Raw genomic sequence first — 12,549 nt, 5'->3', positions numbered from 1 at the left:
CATGGCCGGCACAGAAGTTAAAGAAGATGAAAACAGAAACATTCGTTAGATTTAGAAATATGAAGATAATTAGTTAAGCAACTCTCTTAAATATTACTAGAGTTGAAGGGATGGAAGCCATTTTTCAAGTGATTGAGAAATGAGTGAGTGATGAGGAGATGGAAGCAATGACTATAAAATATTTTTTTATTAATGTTTGCCCAAAGATAGGATGATAAGTTGAGGGAATGCTGCACTTCAGAGAAGGTTTTTGCTATTGTTGTTTTGTTTCCTGTAGGATAATGGGAGATCTCAGTGCATTTGTAGCTCACAAGTAAGGAGCCAACAGAAAGGGAGCTGCACAGAAAGGAGGACATACCTGATGGGGGAAAAAAATCTCAAAGGAAAGTGACACAAATGGGATCATTAGCTCTTGGCAAAGCAGAAGGTTGATCTTTACAAGAGCCACTGATTTTTTGTTGGTTTTATGTCAAGTGCAATGACCCAAACACGTGAATTTTCTATGTAGAAGTGAAGTTTAATCAGAGCTTTTAGTCTTGGTGGAGAGGAGCCTTATTCTTCCACTTGTCCAGTGAACTGAAACAATACAACAAAAATATTTTAAAAATAAAAACCAGAATAATCTTTATTCACAGAGTGGAAATTTTTTAATGTGTAGTTTATAGATTCCCCCATGACAGGATCAACTCCACTCTTGTTCCTATGTGAAGTGTGTCAATCTTGTCTCTTAATGCTTCACTCATATTGTAATTTTCCGAACTAAAGTATCCCTCCCTAGGAACCATTCCCCTTTATGTGATGTCTCTCCATTAGGATGTTCACTCCCTCAGTACAGAGGCTGTCCTTGTTTTTTGCATTTCTATCCCTAACACTTAGTAGCATTTAATAAATCCTTTTTCATCCATTCATTCATCTAGCATTCATTCGTTCATGCTATGATGGCATTTATCTGTAAACATGGCCCTAAAAATCTTTTTGATTACTTTTCACTTTTCTAGGAAAAACTGCATGGATTAAGTTGTAGGGCTAACAAGATCTACTGGCTTCATTTGTGGAAACATAAATTTTGGGGGTTGAGAATTAGTGTATTTTTCATGGGAAGTAATTATATTCCTGGCAGAGGAATATGAGTCCTATGTCCTTCCAATTTTTTTGCTGCCCTACATCAGACAAACTCCATATTCTTTCTTGGGTTACCCTTACAGTCTCTTCATTGAGTAGCATTTTGGACATAGTGGGCCTATTTTTCACAAGATATACACCACGATTGGCATACAAGGCTTACTTAGCACCTTCATATTCATTTCTGCCAAGCTTACTAGGCCCGAGAATGGACTGGTAAGCCTGAGATTGACTTTTATGGTGTAACAATCTTTTAATTTTTAAAAAATTATGTTGATAGTGATGTAATATGTTTTCCTCTGGTGTTAGCTTTTCAGAACAGAGTGTGAACGTCCTGAACAGAGGGTCAAAGTTGATGGCAGAACTTTGAACAATAATAGAATTTAAAAGAATGTGTTCTAAGAACTGCATATTTTCCCACTGTATGTTAGGGAGATTTTAATGCCTCTCTTTCTCTCTCTTTTTTTTAAAAGAATGTCTCATATGTGTCTTATAAAATTGTGTTAGTAACATAACGATAGCATCTGTAGTAAGAAAACAAATGACTAATTAAAAAACAATGTGGTCACAACTGTCTAGACAGTGGGTGAAGATGTTTAATTTTGTCCCTTTAGAAAACAATTACAAAATCTTTCATTTATTTAAATGATTAGAGATTACTTTAATTCCAATATTTTGAATAGCAAATTATGAACACAACCCAGAAGAATCCTTGGATGTTGCTTATTCTCATGTAGTATATGTTCATGTGTATACTAGAGACTTAATAGACAGTAACACAAAGAACACCTATTTTTGAGTTATAATAAATAAGTTTTGAATTATAATAAATTATTTGGCTGTAGTTTAAGAAAAATATATTATTTTTTGCTTTGTTGTAGATGATAATAGGTTTTTTGTTTCTTTTAACATTTTAAAAAGTAAAATAATTTTGTTACATTTAAAACACATAGGTCTTTTGGTCTATGACCTATTTAGCATTCTGTTTATAGATTATAGGGAAATATTATTAGCATATCATTCAGTTGATTATTAATTATGTACATTTATAAATTCAAAGGTTATTATAAAAGAGTCCTACTTGCTAGGTAAGATAATTGAAGGTCCCAGTAGGGGTGAGAACCTATATTAGCTTTTGAAAATTAAATTAACACTGATGAGGAGAAAAAAAAGGAAAAATGGAGAAAAACATGCATCAGGGTAACATTTATTCATGCAGTGGAAATTGTTTTTTTTTTATTTTTCTTAGGGAAAGCTGTGACATTATTCCATCTATGAAAATAGCTCTAATGATCTTTTCAGTTTCTGCTTCCTACTCAGTTTGAACCTGCTGTACTGGAGAACCCAAGATCAAAGAGTGATTTATTTTTGTGTATAAACAGGAGTTGCTGAAACGGACTCCAAGGAAACACAGTGACTATGCAGTCCTGATGGAAGCCCTCCAGGCCATGAAAGCTGTTTGTTCCAACATAAACGAGGCCAAGAGACAGATGGAAAAATTAGAAGTCTTGGAGGAATGGCAGTCTCATATTGAAGGCTGGGAGGTACAGTCATGATTCATATATAAGACTTGGATACCGAGGCCTAGTGGCAAGTTTAAAAGAAGTACAGTATATTATATTTCATGTAGTACATTGAAATTTGGTGGCACTGCTTCTTTTAGTTTAATAAATGTTTCTTGTCTCCTGCACAAGCTACTGTCTTACGCAGGTATAGGGGAAGGGACTGGTGGAAAAGAAGTGATGGAAATATATGACATGGCTTTTGCTATTAAAGAGTTTACATTCCTACTTAAGAGCATATGGTACGTATACAAAAAAAACCCTTCAAGATAAATGATATTAATGTTCCTAGGCAATGCCATTGGGTTGTGGTTTCATCTGAAGACATTGTAGGTCTTTTTAATTGTCTTTATACTTTTCTTGGTGGCCCCAGGGTGGTCCCTGCCCAAGTGTGACCGTGACCTATATCAGAATTTGTGTTGGGGTCTTCAGAAATTTCATGATCCCTAATACTAGTTCTAATCCTTAACCCTATAGTTTCTTTATGTAAGGAGTGATCGTATATTTTCTTTCTCCTGCCTAAACTCTCTGGATATAGGAATCCATGATAGGAATGGGGTGAGGGGAAGGAAAACAAATTTAACATCTTTCTAGGAGTTTTTGTTTTGAGACTTTCTAAATTAGACGATCTAGGGTCCAGTTCACAGAAGAATTAGAGAACCTAGTTGCCCACTTAACCACCAAAGACCCTGGTTTCCTGATCTGCAAAATGAAGAGATTGGACTAAATGACCCCCAACTTCAACATCATATGATTCTTTGACTCATTTAAAGGGTTTTTTTTAAAGTTTAGTGCAGAATTTAGTATTTAATGTCTGTTAGATGTTTACAGTTATAATTACTAGAAGTCACAGTTGTCTAATAGAATAAAGATGGCCTCCATTTGGTTTAGCCTTGCAAGGAGGGTTATCTAAAATCTTATCTTTAATTGCTTTTATTTACACCCAGCATAGAGTTTGAAATTGTACAATACTTGCTTTTCAGTAAATGAGTCACTTACAGTGTAAAATACTTAGTGAAAAAGATTTTAAATGTGTTTCCAGCTAAGTGGTATATTGTGGTTGCATTTTTCTAAAAGCATTGATTTTCCATGCAGTTTTTCATAGTTATCTGTAAATTACCCACAAGCGATAGCTTTCCACTTAGTAACCTGAGGGATTTGTAGAGAATCATTAATGAAGATCATAGATTTAGTGGTGGAAGGAAGCTTGTAGATCATTTAGTCCATCACCTTCATTTTATTGTTGAAGAAATTGTTATTGAGAGAGGTTAAATTCCTTGCCCAAGGTTACATGGGCAGTAAAGTGGCAGAGTCAGGATTTGAACCCTAGCTCTTTCACTTCATATCCACCATGATTTCTACCATGTCATGCTTCTTTTGACCATCTCTACCCTTTTGAACTCTTTTTTTGAGGGAATCTGATTTATCTCCTCCATCTGTGCTTTTTCTGTTGCAAGTACCGGTAATGGCTTCATATTTCAGTACTGGCTGGGCCATGCCATTTAAAATAATTGTGTGTTTCACAGTTGATTCTTGAGAATAATAATTCTTTTCCTCATAAGATCTTGCCCTGCTGGGATGATAAAACTGGGATGTTTGCCTTTACAACATTGTTATGACTTGAAAATTGTAATAAAATTTTGATTTGTTTCAAATTGCAGAATTTGTCAGTCTGCCAAGACTTTTACTAAAACAACAAAAAAAATTTTGAATATTTTAGAGAACTAAAACCTTTTAAGTATTTTTCCCTTTTTCCCATATGACAAAAGTTATGTCCTTTGAAGAAACCTTATCTTCCAAAATTTAGCTCTCCTACAAAAATGAAGATTTCCTTAAAAGAAAGGAAAATAATATGCTTTCTATGATATACAATGCTGTCTTAAGTGCAGAAAAAGTATGGAGAAGAATAATGACTTCTATTTAGATAGAGCTTTATGGTTAGAAAGTACTTTACCACTATATTGTCTCATTTGGTCCTCAGAAAAAAATCATTGAAATAAATGACTAAAATATTGTAAGTCTCATTTTACAGAAAAAGGTTTTGAAATTCAGAGAAGTTAGCAGTGAACTGGTCAGTCACACAGCTAGTAAATGACACAAATTGGAAATGACCTAGGTCTTCTGACTCAAATACCAGTACTCATTCTATGACACTTTATTATATAACCCATAAAGTTTAGAGGAAACTTAAAACTAAGTTTCAAGGTCGCCATTATTGTGCTATCTTTGTATATAATGAAGGAAGAGATTCTGGTTTCTCTGTTTAATCCATATTGATCCATTGACCACTGGAAAATTCAAAATGGAATAATTTTACTTTAATATGATTTTAGATCTAAAGTTACAAGGAACTTCAGAATCTTCACTCCTAAACTGAAGAGATTGCACTGCATGGCCCCTGGTCCCTTCCAGCTCAAGATCTGTGTTCATATAATTCTTTTCTTTCATCCTGTTTTGTCTATGCTCAGTCTTTCTTCTTTATTTTCATCATGGAGCCTACATTTGATGGAAGAGCTTCTACTTATATACTTTCAACATGCATCAGTAGAAAGAACACTTGATTTGGAGGCAATGCAGGATTCAAACACAGGTCTTCTGATTCTAGATTTGATGTTCTTTCTGCTACACAATGGCTTCCTCTTCTTCTCTGTCTCTCTATTATCATTTAAGCTCAAATTTGTGGCCATCTGAAGAAATGTTTAAAAAAAGAGCATCAAGACCCTAGGGGCTCCCTTGAGTTCAGAAGGATCTTTGAATTTGCTACTGGTCTTGTCTGATGCTACTATTAGAGTTGTTAAGGGGAAATGTACTTATTGTTTTCAGCATAGACTTTTATTTTCTTTTATCTTCACTGAATTCTGCCCAGTTCGTAATAATAAAAACTGACATTTATGTAAAACTTTATATGCATGGTATCACTTGTTTCATACAATATCCCTACCAAATAGTTGATGCAGATATTATTATCCTCATTTTATTGGCAAGGAAAGATTCAGAGATTTTAAAAGACTTACTTGTGGTTTCACCACTAATAAGTATTAGAGGGAGTATTCAAACTCAGGTCTCTCCTGATTCCAGGTCCAGCATTTGTTACCATATGTTAAGTTGCATCACAGTGAGTCAGGCCCTCCCAACAATTGTAGTATTATTTATATTTATATAACACCTTACCATATAGTCAGTTAATCAACAAACATTTAAGTGCCTTCTTTGTCCTAAGTATTGTATCAGTTTTCACATCAGGCACTAGGGATTCAAGAGGAAAAATGAAAAATTCCCTACTCTTTTACATTTCTATCAGGGAAATCTTATATACACATATCTACTTTGTACATATACTAAATATATATACATAGTAAGTACAAGGTAATATCCTTTGGGTAGTGATAGGGGATACTAGCAGATGGATGGCTCAAGACCATAGTTATATACTCTTTTAGGTCATCTGCCAACAAACCTGAACACTTTTATATAGTAAACACTATGATAATAATATATATAATAATAAATCATTAATCTATCCATCTATCTATAGGAGGTGTCATTTGAAACAGACTTTTAGAAACTAAGGACTCTAACAGCAAAAGGAGAGGAGAGCACCTATTCTAGACATAAGGTGTAGCCTATTCAAAGATATTGAAATAGGAGATAAGAATTTGTGGGAAAGAAACAGCAAGTAGAGTTTGGGTGGACCATAGAGTATACAAAAGGGAGTAATTTGTAAACAGACTGGAAATGTAAGCAGGACCAAGATTGTGAAGAACTTAAAATAATGGCTAGAGGTGCCTGTCCTTGATCCCCAAGGCGCTGGAGAGCCATTGGAGTTTCTCAAGCATAGGACTGATATGGTTAGACCTGCACAGTAGCTCGGTGAGGTGGTGGTTAGTGTGATTATTAAGGTGAGAAGAGGCAGCTAGATTGCACTGAGCCTGGAGTCAGTAAGACCTACATTCAAATCCAGCCTCAGACACTTAATCCCTGTGTGACCTTGGGCAAGTTACTTAAACTCTGTTTGACTCAGTTTCCTAAATTATAAAGTGGGAATAATAGCAACATCTTCTTCCCAGGGTTGTTGTGACAATCAAATGAGATAATATTTGTAAAGTGCCTATTAGCACAGTGTCTGGCCCAGAGTAGACACTATGCAAAAGCCTATTCTCTTCCCTTATTCCTTTTTTGGCCTAAGAAACACTTTACTATGGTGTGAGCAACTGGTGTACAAACTATGTACATTGATCTATAGCTGTCGTACGTACTTGTGGTCATGCAAAGGAAAAATATCTAGAGGAAAATATCAAGCACATTAAGTAGTTCCTTTAAGTGTCATTTTCCTCATCTTTAAAATAGGGAATCCAGTCACCCTGTGGTCACTTTCTGCAGAGGCAGCTAGATGGCAAGTGGATAGAAGGCTGATTCTAGAGTCAGAAAGACCTGTATTCAAATTTGGCCCCAGACACTCACTTGCTATGTGACTCCGGGCAAGTCACTTAATCTCTGTTTGCCTTAAACCAGTACAGAAGGAAATGGCAAACCAGTCTAGTATTCTTGCCAAGAAAACCTCATGGACAGTATGACCCACAGGGCCATGAAGAGTCAGATTTGACTAAAAAGCTGAACAACTGCCTACAATTCTCATAAGAACTAAATGAGATTTTACATATGCGCGCACGCGCACACACACACACACACACACATATATACATAGACACCCATATCTATAGATACTTACTTATGTACATATAATTTATAGACACACAAACATTATAAACATTGTTTATGCTTTAAAATGCTACATAGATGTGAGTTATTTTAATTATTGTTATTATTGCCATCATTGTTATCTGTGGAGGAGTAGTGGGTGAAACATGGACATGAATCCTTTAGAAGAGGTAGTGGATGAATCGTAGTCAGGAAGACGTACCCATTTCAGTGAGATCACGAGTCCATTAAAGTTTTAAAATGTCGTTATAAAGAGTAGTTCTGTCCATCTGAAGAGAGGTTTTGCTTTGTATATTTCCTTAGTTTGGGACTTTCTCTGTCCGTTTCCTTTACTAGACCAGATTAACCACAGTTGGCTGCTTAGAATGTCTCATCTCTCATTTCTTGTTCTCTATCTTGCTTTGACCTTTAATTTAAATCAGAACCATGAGCTTCCTGTTTGAATCTGGAATATTATCAAATAAAAGGCATCAGAATACTCATTCCCAGTTCAATCTGTGCATCCTTCCCTAGCCCAGGTAATTGGGAGTAAGTAAGATCGGCCTGGAACATTCAAAGAAAAAGCAATATGTTAGATTTCCCTTTGCATTTTCATGGTTGCTTGGACCCTAACCTGACATATACTTTCAGTAGGCTCTGTAGCAATACTAGGTCTAACACAGACTTGCACAAACATCTCTGCATACCTTCAAACACCATGATGTTCATACAGTGTTATATATTACATGTACTTGAGATTGACAGTATGTACCACAACTGGTCACAACTCTCAAACTCTGCCAATTTCTCTTTTAAACATTCTACTAACTTTTTATCACACCCTCTCTGTACCAGGTAATGTGCTTTCCGTGGCATCTTCTCTACACTATTAAATAATGGCCAGACTTTTTATCCAATGGATTCCCATACATGTGTTGTCCTATTAAACCCTTAAATAGTCCACTGGAAGCTCCTGTATTATGCCAGCAACTTTGTTCCTGGGGGTGATTGAGATACGTTTAGGGGACTTGAGAGTACCAGGCCCTGCAGTAACCCCATCTCTTAAGTATTATCATAAGAGATGGAAACGAAGACAAATATGATTGATTTGGTTGCTTCTTTACCTTTCATATGTTTCTCATCATTGGAGCAATGATGAGTGAAATGCTCTGCTCACCTCTGGTTTCTTTTTTGTGGGAATTACATGATTGTCTCTTTTTTGGAAAGTCCTTAAGTTTTTACTGATTTTTAGGTTTAGTTTTTCAGAATTTCACTTTGGTCATGCATCTCAATCTGTTTAGCTTTTCAAGATATATTCCATTATTTTTTCACTCTTCCTAGATCTTCCCAATCTTTTCATTTTTATTCATCAACGAACAACAACAACAAAAAGCTCCAGTTATCCTGGGCTGTTTTAATAGAATTTCTTTCATAATTGAAAGCCTTTTTTTCTCCCTGGGGTGCTTGTGTTATCTGTTGTTTACCATTGAAATTAAGATATTTAACTGTTTAATGGCCTGAATTTTATTTTATTTATTGAATATATTTTTTATCTCATTAAATGTTTTAAATTACATGCAAGAAAAATTTTTGAACAGTCATTTATCCAAGTTCCCTCTCTCCCATACAACCTTTTGTTCTCTTTGAGAAAGCAAGCAATTTCAGATTTCTGCTTCTGGGAGCCAAGATGGCAAAGGAAGAAGTAAGTTGCTCTCACCCTCCTTCACTGACTTCAGAAAACCCAGAAAATATCAATCCAGAAAAAACCCTGAGCCAGCAAAAAGACAGGGAATAGCAGTTTTGTAGTCCAGGAAGCTTGGGAGATTAATGGGAAAGGCTCCTTTCTCTCTGGGGGAGGGTAAACTATATGGACAGGCGGTGTCCCAGCAAGCCAGTGGCAAGCCCCACCTCAGTAAACCAGGGGGAGATCCTGAGACACAGGTTGGTGAAGCAAGCAAAGTGCCAACATCGGGACCCTTGAGAGCCTTAATATAGGCAGGGGAGCTGGTAGAGCCCAGCTCGAAAACCACCACAGAGGATGGCATTCTCAAGCAGCCAGATCACCTGAGGTCTCAACACAGCTCTGGGAAGAACTGCAGAAGGGAAAGCTCCAGGCTGACAGACATCCACCAGTAGTGAAACATCCCTGTGCAAGGCCCGGGCAAGCAGGAGCCAAACATTCCAGTGCAAGGCCCAGGTGAGCAGGAAAAGAAGCTTGGGAAAGTGCCCCCTTCACTCTAGGAGGAAAACTCAACATTTTTTTTTCAATCAGGAAATAGGCAAATATCATGAACAAAAAGCAGAAGTGGAAAATGGCCATAGATTCTTATTTTAGGGAAAGGGAAGATCAAGGCACAAATTTAGAAGAGGATGCCATTGTCAGTATACCCAATCTGAAACCTCAAATGGGAATATGTACTGCTCTCAAGGCCGAAAAACCTTAGAAGAGGTCAAGAAGGATTTTGAAAGTCAAATAAGAAAGATAGAAGGAAAACTGGGAGAAGAAATGAGAAGTACGCAAGAGAGAGTCAATAGCTTGGAAAAGGAAGGACAAAAATGAATTGTAGAAAATAAGTCCTTAAAAAGTACAATTGGCCAAATGGAAAAGGAGGCCCAAAAACTCACTGAAGAGAACTCCTTAAAAGATAAAATGGGCCAAATGGAAAAGGAGGTACAAAATATAATAGAAGAAAACAATTTATTAAAAATTAGAATGGGGCAAATGTAAGCTATTGACTCCATGAAAGAACAAAAATCAGACAAACAGAAACAAAAGAATGAAAAAATAGAAGAAAATGTAAAATACTTCATCGGTAAAACAACTGCCCTGGAAAATAGATCTAGGAGAGACAATTTAAAAATTATTTGTCCACCTGAGAAGTGTGATGAAAAAAAGAGCCTGGACAACATCCTTCAGGAAATCATCAAAGAAGACTGCGCTGAGGTCCTAGAACTGGAGTGTAAATTAGTCATCAAAAGAATCTAGTGATCACCTCCTGAAAGAGATACCAATTTAAAAACACCAAGGAATATAGTAGCCAAATTCCAAAATTACCAGATCAAAGAGAAAACACTGCAAGCAGCCACAAAGAAACAATTTAAATATTGTGGAAGCAAAGTCAGGATTATGCAGGACCTTGTGGCTTCTATATTAAAAGATCAGAGGGTGTAGAATATAATATTCTGTAAGGCAAAGGAGCTTGGATTATAACCAGGGATCAACTACCCAAATAGCATAACCTTTCGGAAGGAGATGGACATTTAACAAAATAGGAGACTTTCAGACCTTCCTGAGAAAGCAAGCAATTTGGTATTGATTTTACACATGAAGTCATGTAAAACATATTTTCATGTTATCCATGTTGCAAAAAAACAAAAACAAGAAAACCAAAGAACACCCACAAATACACAAAACAAGAAAAACAAAGTTTAAAAAATATGCTTTAATCTGTGTTCTGAGTTTGTCAGTTCCCTGTCTGGTTGTGGATAGCATTTTTCATCATGAGTCCTTTGGAATTGTTTTGGATCATCTTGATCAGAATAGCTAAATCTTTCACAGTTGATTATTATACAGGATTGCTGTTATTGTGGTTTTCTTTTTTGTTTTTTGTTGTTAAGCAGTTGTGGTTAAGTGACTTGCCCAGGGTCACACAGCTAGTTAAGTGTCAAGTGTTTGGTCTGAGGCCAGATTTGTACTCAGGTCCTCCTGACTTCAGGGCCAGTGCTCTATCCATTTCGCCAACTAGCTGCCCGAGTACTGTTATCGTGTACAATGTTCACCTGGTTCTGCTTACTTCACTTTGTATCAGTTCATTGCAGAACATTCATAATGTTCTCTGTCTCCTGTTTTGTCATAAATTCTCCTGTTCTCCATAAATCTGACAGGTAAAGTATTCTTGCTCTCCCAGTTTGCTTATAGTATCAGCATTTATATCTAAATCATGAACCCATTTTGACTTTATTTTGGTATATGGTGTGAGATTTTGGTCTATGTCTAGTTTCTGCCATACTCTTTTCCAGGTTTCCATGCACTAATTTACACTGTAGTTCTATGATCTCAGGGCAGTTTTACTTGATGATTTCCTGAAAGATCATGATTTTCAGGTAGACCAATAATTTTTAAATTGTCTCTCCTAGATCTGTTTTCCTAGTCAGTTGTTTTACCAATGAGGTATTTTATGTTTTCATCTATTTTTTCCTTCTTTTGTTTCTGTTTGATTGATTCTTGTTCTCTCATAGTCATTAGCTTTCATTTGCCTAGTTCTAATTTTAACAAATTGTTTTCTTTTATTACATTTTGTACCTCCTTTTACATTTGGCCCATTTTATTTTTTAAGGAGTTCTTCTCTTCAGTGAGTTTTTGTGTCTTCTTTTCTGTTTGGCCAATTCTTCTTTTTAAAGAGTTGTTTTCTTCACTGTGCTTTTTTTCCATTTGGCCAATTGTGTTTTTTAAGGACTTGTTTTCTATAGTTAATTTTTGTCCTTCCTTTTCCATGCTATTGACTCTTTCTTGCGTACCTCTCATTTCTTTTCCCATTTTTTCTTCTGCCTCTCTTATTTGACTTTTAAAAACTTTCTTGAGCTCTTCTAAAGAGGCTTTTTGGGCTTCAGAACAGTTCATATTCTCTTTTGAGTTTCCAGATGTGGGTTTGTTGACAATGTTGTCCTCTTCAGAATTTCTGCCTTGATCTTCACTATTCCCATAATAAGAATCTATAGTATGTTTATTTTTGCTCATAGTGTTTGCTTATTTCCTGGCCTTTAAAAAAATTGAGCTCTCCTGCTAGGGAGCGGGAGGCACTGACCCAAGCTTCTTGTGTTGGAAGCCTAGGCCCTGGTCACTGGCTTTGTGTGCTGGGGCCTCCAGTGCTGGCAGCTGGAGGCTGTAGGGTTCTGGAAGCTTACTTGGTGTTGGGCTGGAATCAGCAACACTGGAGCTCTGGGGGTAGGCTGGGTAGTCTGGCCCCTGGAGGTTCCTGCTTACCCGGGCCTTTCTTTTCACTTTCTTCGGCTCCTTGCAGATAAATGTTTTGCTGCTGCAAGTTGTTTCTCCACCTGGGGCTTTCCCTCTTGGAGTTGTGCTTCCCAGAGTTTTGCTGAGGCACCCGGAGACTTGGCTTCTGGAGAATGCCATGCACATGGAGGTTTTCTGAGCTAGTTTCCACTG

The 12,549-nt window shown here is 36.5% G+C and overlaps 1 protein-coding gene across 1 annotated transcript in view; it reads left to right on the top strand.

Annotated features, from left to right (window-relative positions):
* The window catches only part of PREX2 (phosphatidylinositol-3,4,5-trisphosphate dependent Rac exchange factor 2), a 382,998-nt gene that overhangs the window by 106,349 nt on the left and 264,100 nt on the right, over positions 1-12,549 (top strand). The window contains exon 6 of the mRNA XM_021002117.2: positions 2,505-2,666. Within this exon, the coding sequence (XP_020857776.1) occupies positions 2,505-2,666 (162 nt within the window). The remainder of the gene's footprint in view (positions 1-2,504; positions 2,667-12,549) is intronic.

This window comes from Phascolarctos cinereus, unplaced genomic scaffold (genome assembly GCF_003287225.1).
Source record: "Phascolarctos cinereus isolate Bilbo 61053 unplaced genomic scaffold, phaCin_HiC Scaffold_4;HRSCAF=312, whole genome shotgun sequence".
Taxonomy (NCBI): Eukaryota; Metazoa; Chordata; class Mammalia; order Diprotodontia; family Phascolarctidae; genus Phascolarctos; species Phascolarctos cinereus.
Note: the sequence above shows the minus strand (reverse complement) of the source record. Positions and strands in the feature narration are given on the sequence as shown.